Genomic DNA, 13450 nt, shown 5'->3' with positions numbered 1-13450 from the left:
AATCCCCTATAACCTAATATTAGTCAAAAATTTTAATTTTGCGTCTATTTCCCACATTGTCGTACGGAAAAGGAAAGCGTTTCATGATAAACGGAAAAGTTTCATGAAATTGATTTTTTAGTTTTTTTACTGTCATAATCCGTTTATACAAGCAGGATGTTCAAATCTACAAGCCATCCGTTCACTTTTCACAATTAAATTCCTTGTCCGGGACTCTTCCTCATCGATTCATTATTTGTTTCAAAATTTTGCGGAATTTTTTCACCTTGAATTTTATATCACCGACAGTGCCCATTCATTTACTAGGAATCGTTCACATAAAAATTTTTATTTTATGTGCAATGGTGCTGATTGAACAGGTTGATCCTGTTCAATACAGGTTGATTAAAATCCTGTATTTTTTAGTTATATCACTTTTAAAGATATATCTAAAGAAAAAGACAAAAAAGTATCTAGTTATGACAGAATTTGTTTTTTTATATATACTGTTAAAATTTGTTTATTCATGTGTTTGATTTCATTTTCAAGCACTTAATTCGAAAAACTTCTTCATCTTTTATATATTTTTTAATACCATGAAATTAAGTTTTTTTTAAATTCCAAGCTCTAGATTTTAAAGTTTGCCGAGTTTAAAACTTTTTGAAGTCAAAACTTTTTGAAGTCAAAACTCTTTAAGTACAATTTCAAATGTACAATTTCAAAGTTCTCAAAAATATGATTTTTTTACAAAATGATACAAATTGTTTCTTTTTTAAGAACTGTTTTATGGTTTGCCTAAAGAAAAATCTTCTGCTTACTTTTTAATGATTTTGAATTGTTTTTAATATATTGCCTGGACAAAAAACATCTAATATATTGTTTCAAAATTTTTTAAATGAACTTAGTTTTTTTGTTTGGGAAAAAGTCTTTATAAGTATATATAGAAGTCGATCATTACATGGATGAAAATAGATGTAATATAAATATAAAAGAAAGTAATTATGTGATTATATTAACCCTTTAAGCAAACAAATGTTTTGTAAGTTTTCTCGATTATCTCGAGTTATTTCGGATTTTTAAATTAAGTTTTCTGTAAATAAAATTCATAACGTCCGTAAAATTCTATTTTATTATAATCAGGCTTTAATGCTTAGTAAAATGAGCAAACTCCGTTGAATTTTTCTGATTCCGTGTTTTCTTATCTTTCAACTTAAAGTTATAGTGTCAAATTTGATCCAAAATACAAAATACTTCAAAGTTAAAAATCATTTGTTATATTAAGCATCCATAAATTTCATTAAGTTGATATTTTCTGCTGGTCAATTTATCTCTGAATAAACGGTAATTGTTAATATATTTTTATTAGGTGCTCCTCACTTTGTCACAAAGTTCCTGGTCATTACTGTAAGACGAGGTGATAAGGCTGTAATTGAGTGTTCCCCAGAGGGCGACCAGCCTATCTCATTCTCTTGGAGGAAAAATGGCGCTCTTATAGATTTCATTAGGGAACCACGGTGAGTAAATAAAGACAATGAATATATTTCAGTTTTATAGATATTGTTCCCATTAAGTAAATAACTAAATTGAAATATATCATAACTTATGTACAGTCATAAACATCATTTACGCATATGTAATGGAGTGAATTAAAACACATAAAATTTTTTTCGTCATCGTTGTAACTGAAAAAATCCAGGGTCAAATGAAAGTATAAAGTATATGTATTTTGTGTGCATCATTCGTAAAATTCTTTTCACCGAAAATTCATTTTTATTGTAAAACATTATGCCGTAATTTTTAGAGTAATACTTATTTAATTAGAGTGATTCAGTGGATAATTGCTGCAAAAATGAGGCTATATCAAATTTTTGATCCGTTACATGTTCCGGTAATAATGGATTTTTGGTTAAAAAGAGCCAGCACCCTGAGTGCCAGTATTTCTTCTCGCAAATTGAATTGAAATTTTTTATAATGTGGAAATTTTTTATAGGATAAAATAATTATACTAATTACTTTTAGGAAATATATATTTTCGTTTCTTCCATGTATCGCTTTTAAAAGTTAGGAGAAACACAATATATTTATTTAATTTGTTTTGTACATAAAAACATTAAATATTTTGTACTCAGACAATTTTGTTTTAATAAAATCTATTCTTTCTATAGATCTGTGTATAAGTTTATTCAATAGAGTTTAGACCTTACTAAGAGCTTATAATATGTAAATGCAATTTTATTTTATTATTATTTAAGAAAAAGATATTAAGATATTAAAGAATATTAAGAAAATAAGGAATTAAAAAAAACTTGATTTTTGGTGTTCTTCCACTTTTATGATGCACTTAGTAAAATTAGATTATAAAGTACTATTTTTTTAAATATTACAAAAGAAAAACTAAACTAAAATTTTTTTTGCAAAGTTTTGACGTCTATGAAAGTGTGAAAATATTTTTTTGAAGTTTTGAGTATTATTTATTCTTTACCCCCTAAAATGTTTCTTCATTAAAATGTATTCGTGCTCATAATTTTAATAAATGATTAACAGATTGATATATACAGCTATTGAAATATGATTTTAATCTAAAGCTTCAAAATAAACTGATTACTTATAGGAGTTGGAATTTGTTGCTGCGAGAATTTTACTGATAATCAATAAGAATAACAGTTTTATTTCTAAAATCCGTGAAAGTTTTGCGAATACGAATTGCGTGAAAATTGCTTAAATTTCGATATTTTGTTTTGGATTTCAATCTAATGCTCGCATTTAAACGGTAACTAGTGTTTTTCTGAAGCACTAAAAGTGATAAATTATTTTATATCAATAAAATATATTTTAAGGGTATCTCTAAGAACACACTTGCTTAAAATTCAACAGTCAATATCAGTTGAGGAAAGGAAATGGTTTATTTTTTAGAAATCTGAGATAAAGAGTTATCCCAAACTTAACAAAGTAACTATTCGTTTTTATTCGTTATATAATTATTGCGTCCAAATAGCGCTGACCCTGAAAGTTTATTTTTCAAGTAAAAAATTAAGTTAAGAGAGGAACATAAATAAACGAAAATAAGTTACTTTGGGCAATAGTTTGAACGAAAAACTGCTCAATTTTAAAGGGATAAAAAAATGTAGCAAAAAATCAAAAGAAACTATTTTTTAGTTCTCTTGCAAGCTCTTTATTTGGTATTTGAACCCAGTTTATGTTTTTTTGTGTATGTACCATATATTTTTTTATTTATAAATTTTTTTTGAATTTTGATATTTTTCTCAATAGAACACTTTTAATTCTACTTATAATGATAGGGATTCTTTAACACTTCATTGAAAACTGCATTAATAATTAAATTCTTAATGAAGCAATATTTGTCCAATTTAATTTTAAAATTTTCATGACTTAATAGATAAGTTAGTGGTGCTCAACTGGTTTCTTTTCACTCAGAAAGCACTTGAAAGTTGATATTATTTCATTTAAATTTATCTGACTTTTTGTTTTGAAATGTTATTATAAAGTCTTTTTAGAAACTCACATCTGATTGGATTTGGGTGAGTAAAATTTAGTTGAGTGTTAGTTAGTGTACTTAAATTTTAAAACTTTCATCGTTGTTTTTCTAAAACTAATTCAAGCACAGAAAACTAGTCGTATTCGAAAAAAAAAGAAATACTTGACTGGTTTTATTTGCCAAATTTTCATTTAAATATCAGGTTTGCTAAAGGAAATTTAACTGTTTCAAATGATCTTAAAATATGGTAGAACATGTCAATTACTTTTAAATAAAGTGCAAATTCTGTCTGAAAATGCTATTAATAAAAACTGAATGGTACATAAAGAAGCATATTTGGATTGTTTCTGAAAACGAAAATTTAAGTGATTCAGAACCTAAGCTTCGAAATTTGTATTAAAGGTTTTCTTTAATTTAAGTGCCGATAAGAGATTAGGAAGCACATTTAACGGAGACATTTTTTGATAATGAACTTCTTTTGTTTTGGTTATTTATTTTTAAATTAATATTTTTTTTTTTTTAGTTTTTTCATAAGACAAAAATGGGCGTTGATTTTTATGCGCTGAAAATTAATGTGTTAAATTAATGTTTTCTTCCTAATTTATAGTGAAAAATGAAACTTGTAATTTCAAATTAGTCGTAAACCTAAAATTGGGTCGGCTGTTCAACGACGGTTATGAGATAAAATAAAATGTTTAAACATATGACATTCATTTGTTTTATCTATTTGTTTATTATATTATCGATTGTTTTATCTATTTGATTGTTATAGCGTAGACTGCTGAGCAATAATTATAAACATTTACTCAAAACAGCTATTCTCAAACAGCTGAAAATGTTCAAAATGGTCTGAAATCAATATTCTCCATAGAAAAGTCAGAAAGGAAAGATTCTGCTTTAATGACTTGTACTGCTACAAATAGTTTTGGTGAAGATTCGATCAACATCCAAATAACAGTTCAAGGTAACATGCATAATTATATATAATAAATAACTATAATTAATATCAATGATTTCGAACTACTTTCTATTACTATTCCATATTCAAACCAAATAAGAAAAATGAAGAACACTGTTTAAACTTTTGTAAAATAAAATGGTTTAAATAACAAGCTTTTAAAGTTACAAAAAAGAGCATCAGAATTAAATTGAGAGAAAATTTAAATAATTTAAAAATTAAACAAAAACAACTTGATTCAAAATATAAAGTATAGAAATGGACATACTATAGTTTTGATTCCATAAACAGGAACCCTCCCCTGTGCTTAAACACCAAATGACAGGCTGTTTAAACTTTTGTAAAATAAAAAGTTTAAATTGCAAGCTTTTATAGTTACGAAAAAGAGCATTGAAATTAAATGGAGAAAAAATTGAAATAATTTAAAAATTAAACAAAAACAACTTGAATCAAGAAATAAAGTATAGCAATGGACATACTATAGTTTTGATTCCATAAACAGGAACCTTCTACTGTGTCTAAACACCAAATGACAGTAGAATAATAAAGAGATAAACAAGTGATTTAAGCAGTAGGAACAAGCCTGCATAAGATAATAAAGGAAGGCGGCAATAGGGTCAATCAACAATAGATTAAGTGTTATTAATATCAGCAAACAGCTGATTAGATTGTAACAGAATTAGTTGTTCCAGAATCAATAGCTGGGTATAAATTGAATCGTTCCTATTTTTTTTACTATCTTGCTCAAGATCGTCCCTCTGTTTAGTTTTCTCTATGTCTATTTATTTTTCGGATGCTAGTTGATATTCATCGAGGAAGGTTTGTGTTTATAGAACCTAAGTTATAGTCTATCCATTTTTCCGTATTTTATTTGTGCTTTGTTAGCAGTTTTCTTACTTTAGCATCCGTAGTACAATGAATACCCAATTCTTTTTTATGTATGAATAAAAACAAAATAATTGCTAATGTTTTAAACTATCTACTTACGTGTGAACAGTTGAAAAAAAAATATTTATGAGCAATATTAAATATATTAGAATTTGCTGTAAATTTTTTTTATGTGAATAGTTCCTACTTTATGAAGAAAAAGCATATTAAATGACCGGACATAATTCCTTTGCACTTTCCTTAAAGTATTTACTTCGTTTACACTCATTTCTTTCATATTTTAGATATTCCTGATGCACCACAAAACTTGGAAATTTATGATGTAGCCAGCAGAAGTGTACGTTTAACATGGAAAAAGCCTTTTGATGGAAATTCTCCTGTTACAAGATACACTATTATGTGGAGACAAGTTGATGGTAATAAATAAGTTTAATTAATTAATTTATATTCATTATAAACTATGCAATTTACAACTAAATTAAAGTAAATACTACAGGTGATATAGCTGGAGGACCGCTCCATGTTCCTGGAAGTGAAACAACTCTAATTATACGAGGACTAAGACCGAACACGAGATATTTCTTTAGAGTTAAGTGTGAGAACATGTTAGGGGAAAGTCAGTTTGGTGCGGAAGTTGCTATAACTACATTGGAAGAACGTAGGTATAGAGAATTTTAAATTCGTTTTATTTCACTTGTTCCTTCGTAGAAATGTCAGTGGTTATCAAATTTAATTTCGTGTACAAAGTTTGTAAAAGCTCAAAAGATTTTTTTAAATTAAATACCCCCTTGAAAGATATGTTGTATAATTTTACTAACTGTTATAAAAAGTAATGTAAATGAAATAATTTATAATGGAATTATTATTTAAACAGAAAACAAGTTTTAATCAGTTTAAACGAAAAAAAATATTGCTTGATTAAAAAATGCCATTGTCTTAAAAACTGTGCAGGTGGTTGACATACTTCAAAATCTTTAAAATAGTCACCAGTTCTTTTCTATTAGCCAAACATGAACAAGAAACAAAAGTGATTTAAAATATAAAATGTCAAATTGGGAACAAAAAGTTGTGAAAAAAGGTAGTAAACAAAATTGGAAAATCCGTAGTAGCTGAGAGTGAAAAAAACAACAACAAGCCCAACGTTGTCGAAATGGGCGAATCAGTGTAAAATACATTTCCACGCGCAATGGAGAGCTGGTGGTTCGATTCTCAAACATCATTCATAGGAATAAAACAAGATTCCAAGGCATCAAGCTGAGCTGATGAGACTGAAGTAAAAATAATTTTGGCGTTGTTGGAATGTAATTTATATGAAAGATTCCAACAATGTGCAACAATCTATGAATTATCGCATTCTTGATAACGGGCATATCTATCGCGATCCTTAAGTCTAAATTTCATAGTGCGTCTGGTTTGTCAGTTATCAAGAATACTGTTCCAAAGATTTTATCTTTATTTTGCTTCATTCTCAACACTTTGTTTTTTCTAATTTTGTTCCTCACCTTTATTTTCAATTCTTTGTAAGCAATTTAAAATTTTATACTTCAAATCAGTTTTGTTTATTTTTGCTTTTTTTGTCTTTTTCACGTCTGGCTTGTCTTGAAAATTAGCTTCTATTTTTGATCCATTCAAACGTGTTTACATTTATTTCAATCTGCATATTTTTGAATCCAATGAAATATTTTAATCAAGTAATATTTTACACGCTTCAGTTTGCTTTTGGATTATTTATTTAATAAAGCAAATATTAGTTCATTTGCACATTGCGTCATTTTTATATTTACTTGTCTTATAATAAATATTTATGAAAATATTTTACACATGTTACGATGAATAAGTTAAACATAATCTAACAGTATCTTACTTATGCTGTCATAAATATTTAAAATATACTATAATAACAAATAGTGTATATGATTATATATTTTTTTTATTAACAATAATGTTCAAATATTATTATGAATAGACCATAGCAGTTTGACAAACAATAAGCTCATTAATATGTTATATGATTTATGTACTTATAAAAGATTATATTTACTTCTTTAGGATGTAATAAAGTAATACTAATTAATAATAGGATGTAATAAAGTAAGTCACTTTAATAAAGTAAATATTACGTTCGTGTATAAATTGGTGAAATTAGATGATATATACTATAAATTCGACACTTGGATAAATTAGATGATATATTATATAAATATAGAATATTTATTATATCAGGTATTATATTAGTATATTACAATAATTAAACCAAATTATTAGATGAACTGTAGTGTTTTAATAATTGCATGTTTTGCACGAGTTCAAATACAATACTCTTATATTTAAACATAAATGTAAAAAGTTTTTGTAGAGGAGATTTTTTATATGCTTCCCATTTGTATTTATTTTTAACGTATTGCATTACAATGTTAACCAATTATTACACGAACATAAGCAAGTGTAAACCGGTTTCAGCCGCGAAAAAACACTAAAGTTGTAGCGCATCACCTGATAATTAAGATTTTACATAGTCATACAGTGCGTCTAATAATTTTTCCAGTGAATGTATAGATAAATTGCATGATAGAATTAAGTATCTTATGTATTACTTTGTGTATAAGCAAAATGAATTCTTTATCACATTATATAAAACATGTTTTTCAGCTCCTTCTAACTCACCTCAATTTGTGAAAGCAGAACCTATTTCATCAAAGTCTATTAATGTTACATGGCAGGTAAATATATGTATGTTTTTTAGTTAAATAGAATTGTAAATTTCATTTTAAAAAGTATTTTCATTCGTATTTCATTCAACAAATATTTTCGTTTCCATATTTATATTTTGCAATGAGTATTTTTGCTAAATAAAAACTTTTAAATAAAATTACAGTAGTTTTCAACCACAGAGCTGTAAATGTATTCCAAAATTGCCGAGTTATAAACCGATATGAATTATTACATAATGGATTAAATAATTATAGCAATATAATTTTTTTTAATGAAAGGTATATTAAGAGTACTGGAGTGTTACATTTTTATGCAATGTATATTTCTAACCAAATAAAAAATTTAAAAAAAAAGTGTAAAAAAATTGCTTATCGACTGATTTTTTTTAAAAAAAATATGCGATGCGTGCAAAAAAATTAGAAAGAAAATAAAATTAATAATAATTATTGTAGCAGTACCAGATTCATCTGCCAATCAAACAAAATTTTATATTTAGATGAATTCTACCTTTAAGAAATGAAATTATGAATAGTATTGTTAATTTTGAAGTTATGTGGTAACTGCGAGTTTTAAACTGCTTTTTTTGACCTAAAACACTATTTTCCTTTGCTCTAAAAGTGGGCGATAAATTTTTTTCAGGTGGTTTGAGCAATAAATTTGCTTTTTAAATAAAGGTTTTGCTTGTTTAAATAATTCTCTCTCTCTTTCTCCGCGTCTTTCTATAATTTTTAGTTATTGAAGTACATAAATTTGAAGTTTATTTATAAACAATGATATTTTTATCGCATTTACTATTCTTTTAAAGTAATAGTGTTAAAAATCTAACTTAAGAAATGCTATGAAATTGTATAAGGCATTCATTTGGACCTATATTCTATTGGGAAATAGAAATTCATCCGGCAATAAAACTATTTACTTAATTCATTAAACATGAACCTTAATAAGGATTTTAATTATAAATAATAAATCAACATTCTTGTACTGCTGTGTTTACCCCACATAAAAACAATCTTCTTTCATGGAAAATACTTGTAATCGATACTCCATGCTCTATTTCTTTAAAACTAATAAATTATTAAAAAGTCTTATACCCAGGGTTCTCTTAAAAATCAATAACTTTTCTATTTAAAAACATTTATTTAGTGCTTCATACATTATTGACCTTTTTTATGTAACTAACGTGTGATCGCATGAGCTTTTAAAATAACTTCGAACGTTCTAATGCATGCATCAGACTATTTATCTTCAAAGTGTAAAGAACAATTTAAGCTCTTAAACTTATTAACGCTCTAACGACGCCTGAAGGAGAAAAATCGCACGAGCATGTCAATATTGACTAATCTTCAATAGGGTGTAGTTTTCCTAGCGTTGATGGATACCAGTAATTAGAAACTCAACGCCATTTTTTTGGGTATTTTTTTATAAATCTTTTATGAGAGGCTAATGTATATTTAACTAAAAGCTTCACAACATATTGATGGAGTAGGAGAATGATGTCTAGTAATGGAGTAGGAATTACGTAAATGATTAAATCAGGGCCATTAATAAAAAAAAAGATGTTTAGAACTCAAAGATGAAATTTGCATGGCCCTATTGCTATTAATGCTTTCTCTTATAATTTATGTACTTCATTTACAGCTTAGAAAAGGATCCAGGTGATTTTTCAAGAGTTTGACTTGTTTATCTGGATTCAAGTAGTTGAATAGAGGGCATAGCGAGATTTTTTTTAATAGAAGAATATTTATAGGAAGAATTATTTATAGGAAAAGTTTGGGAAATTAAAATGAAATGTTTATTTGACTTAATCCAATGATAATTTATTTTATATGATTATGGAATTTAACAGTGTTGGGATGTCATTGCATGATAAATATTTTCAAAATAGATGTAGAGATGCTATTATAATATATAATTTTAGTATGATGTAATTTTAAAAATGGTTAAAATTATTTATTGGCTTGCAAAATTTATAGAAGTTTTGCATTTAAATTTGGTATTTTAAAAACGAAATATATTAGAGGGTTTCCAAAGAAAGTGTTATTTTCTAGAGTATAAAACATGCTTTATGAGGTATTGTTTTTTAAAATTAGTAGCATTAATAAAATTTGAATAGTATTGTCTAATTTGAAAAATGTTTTGTTAACAAACTTTGAGAACAGTTTAGCCCCTTAACGATCGGTTGAATTTCAAGAAAACGGTCACAAAAGTACCTATTTGTATTTGTATTACGTATTAGGTTAGTGATGCAACTAGTTTAAAATAAACTAACTATCTACAATTTCCTTAAAAATATCCTGGTACTGCGATCAGGGGTGTAAAATGAGAAATAAAATTTTTTCCGGGCAACGAAATTAATTAGTTTTATTCTTATTGGCGCGTTACTACTGAACACTCCCGCCCGTCAATATCACGGCAGCGAGAAATAGCGGGCGAAATCACACCCCGTTATTTTCACGGGAGCAAGAAGGAAGGGGTTCAAAAGCAATGAAAATTTTAAATTTTGTTCTAATTAAGACAGGGATAAAATATTTTAACGAAAAAAATAGTACTAGAGTCAAAATTAAAAAAAAAAAAAACTTTTTTTGTGTAAGCCTAGTTAGGCTTAGTAACCAAATTGTTTATTTTTTATTACCCCTAGAAAAGTTATTTATTATAAAATATAAGCTAATCTATCAAAGTAAATTCCCGGTAAAGAGACGGGATAGATTGACTATTAATAAAAATATTTTTACATTGATGCTTATTATATTTATTTATTTATTTAGTTTTATTTTCAGTCCGAAAATGTTGGAGGGAAGGGGGCATGGGGTTACAGTGGACATAACTAAATTTTGTACTGGGCAAATTTATTTAGTGATATATATAAGGCGCACCAAAAAAAGGACCAATCTTGATTAAGTTTTGATCTTATGATCAAATGTCCACGTTCTAGGAATTATTTTTAATGGTTCGAAAGGGTGACCTCAAAAATGTTAATTAATTAGTGCAGACGATCTTCTAAGTTGCAAAATCAGACACAAATCGCACTTCCTTTGAATAAACATATCTTTTTTCTAACAGATTCGTCTTTTCTGACCCCCATAACATAGGATGTAGCCACAATCTTGAAATATGGTCCCATAGTTTAGTCAGGAGAGCTATCCAAAGCTTGGAGCCCTTAATGTGAATTTTAAGTTTTGCTTATATCCCTATAACTTTTGAACTTGCACAAAATTATGTAATTCGTTTATCTAAAAATAATCCAATGCAAAAAAAAAATTAGTAAATATTTATTACTTATTATTATTTTATAAGATAATAAAAAAAAAAATTCTAAGATATGAAATTTTTTACATCATTTTAAAGTACAAACTTTTACATTGCACAATACTAAATTTACCGAAAATGGTTGAAAATTTCCTGAGATATCATTATCGAATCGTTGAATAAAGGATTGTTATAATTGTATACAAAATTTTTCAATTCACTTACAAATTTCTCATTATAAGGTGAAATGCGCAAAAAATAAAATCAAAATTAAGGTCTATGCATTAGATCACGCTCCTGTCCAATGGGGATCATATTTCCTAGATCACGGCTATCCCCTACATTTTAGGGTTAAGAAAATTGAATCAGTTGGATAAAAGGTATGTCGATTCAGAGAAAGTACGTTTCTGTGTCTGATTTCGTAAATTAAAATATCGTCTACAAAAATTAATTAGCACATTTGAAATCACCCTTTCGAACCAATATGAATATTTGCTGGAACGTGAAGATCCGATCATTACATCAAAAGTTATTCCGAGTGGTCCATTGTCGATTTTCAGCGCACTTAAACGCGAAGTTATGTGATATACCTTTAAATGTTCTACTATGAATTTGTGATCAAAAAATTTTTGTTGCTAAGTAGCTCTTAAATTTTCTATCCACTCTATTGTTAGCAGTTTTAATTATTTCAATTTCAGCAAAAAATGGTAATAAGGTAGTATATGATTTTTACCTATTTTAGTTTTAACTACTGCTCCGAAAAGTTTCAATCTGCATTGAGCCTAAACAAACAGGGGCTATGGTACAAATGTTAAATGGGGCAAATAGTTATATGTCCACACTGACCGCAATTAACCTCCAGTGGAGAAGAAAATATAAATTGGTTACAAATGTAACATATTTATTATAATTGATATTATAAATTGGAATGATTTTATCGATTGATATACCTTTGCAAATAATGGTTTCACTATTAAGTATAAAATATATATTGAAACCTTTATATTATTCATCATTTTAAAGGTTTTAAGAAAATTTAGATGTTTAACAATTAAGAAATTAGTTTTAACAAATTTGTTAATGAAATATAAATCAATACAGTTTTTTTTAATAAAGAAACCAAAATTTTTAACGCATATTGATTTTTTACAAAATTTAAACTAAAAAAGAATATCAGTGAGTTGTTCTGTTTTGTCTTACGAGAGTAGTTTGCATTGCTAAAGTGAGGTAGATATCGTTGAGCTATGTTTTCACAGTTTTGTCTTTCTAGATATAGACTGAAATGCAGATAAATGTCAGAATTATTGCTAAAAAATAATTCATGAGTGAAAAATTTAATTAATCATGTATTTTTCTGACACTTTTTAAAAAAAAAATGTCTATTGGTCTTCTAGTGGCTGGTCTAATTAGTTTTACAGTAAAAAGCAGTTGTGGAAAATGAAATAAGAGAGAATATTTTTCAAAATTATAATGTAAATATAAAAAGACTACGGGAAAATATAATTTATTTTACAATTAAACTGAAAATCTAGTAAAAAAATTTGAAAATAATGTTTAACTTTCAATGGTAAGTACATTGACAAGTTATTCCAACGGAAACATAAATGAAAAGAGTCGAACAGTAAAGTGTTATTAGTTACGTTTCTCAATAATAGTGTCATTTGTAACTAATCGCAGGAATACTATCAGGAGGGCTTATGCGGCCTAGAAAAACTGAAATTTCGGTAGTAAGTTGTCTAAAAGTATTTTTGTTAAGGAATTTCTGTATGAGAATCTTGTTCTAAACTATGAAGGAAAAAAAAACGCCGAGAAAAAAATCATTTTAATATTGTTTTTTTTCGTTTTCCCATCCCATGTATATAAGGCTAATATTGTTACTTAGTCAATTTCAGATGTATACCCACTTAATGTATATTAAAGGAATACTCCAAATTAATGAATATAAATACAAAATTTTAAATATGAACAAAATTCTATTAAAATGAATGCAGATTTTGTCTAATATACACACAGATGAAGCAAAAGTCATGAAATATCTCTTAATACCGTGTCTAGCTATACGAAGTGCATGAACAAGTAGTTGGAAGCCTCTAGGAGGAATAGTGAGACATGCAATCTCTTTAGAAATATTTAATTGCGAAAGAGTTGCGGTTGCAGGATTTTGAGCTCTC

The 13450-nt window shown here is 27.0% G+C and overlaps 1 protein-coding gene across 1 annotated transcript in view; it reads left to right on the top strand.

Moving 5' to 3' along the window:
• Nucleotides 1-13450, top strand: part of LOC107452961 (cell adhesion molecule Dscam1) — a 92967-nt gene that overhangs the window by 60890 nt on the left and 18627 nt on the right. The window contains exons 12-16 of the mRNA XM_043045027.2: nt 1346-1493; nt 4291-4439; nt 5606-5737; nt 5818-5979; nt 7971-8041. Of these exons, the coding sequence (XP_042900961.1) occupies nt 1346-1493; nt 4291-4439; nt 5606-5737; nt 5818-5979; nt 7971-8041 (662 nt within the window). The remainder of the gene's footprint in view (nt 1-1345; nt 1494-4290; nt 4440-5605; nt 5738-5817; nt 5980-7970; nt 8042-13450) is intronic.

The sequence above is a fragment of the Parasteatoda tepidariorum genome, chromosome 8, assembly GCF_043381705.1.
Source record: "Parasteatoda tepidariorum isolate YZ-2023 chromosome 8, CAS_Ptep_4.0, whole genome shotgun sequence".
NCBI classification, from domain to species: Eukaryota; Metazoa; Arthropoda; class Arachnida; order Araneae; family Theridiidae; genus Parasteatoda; species Parasteatoda tepidariorum.
Note: the sequence above shows the minus strand (reverse complement) of the source record. Positions and strands in the feature narration are given on the sequence as shown.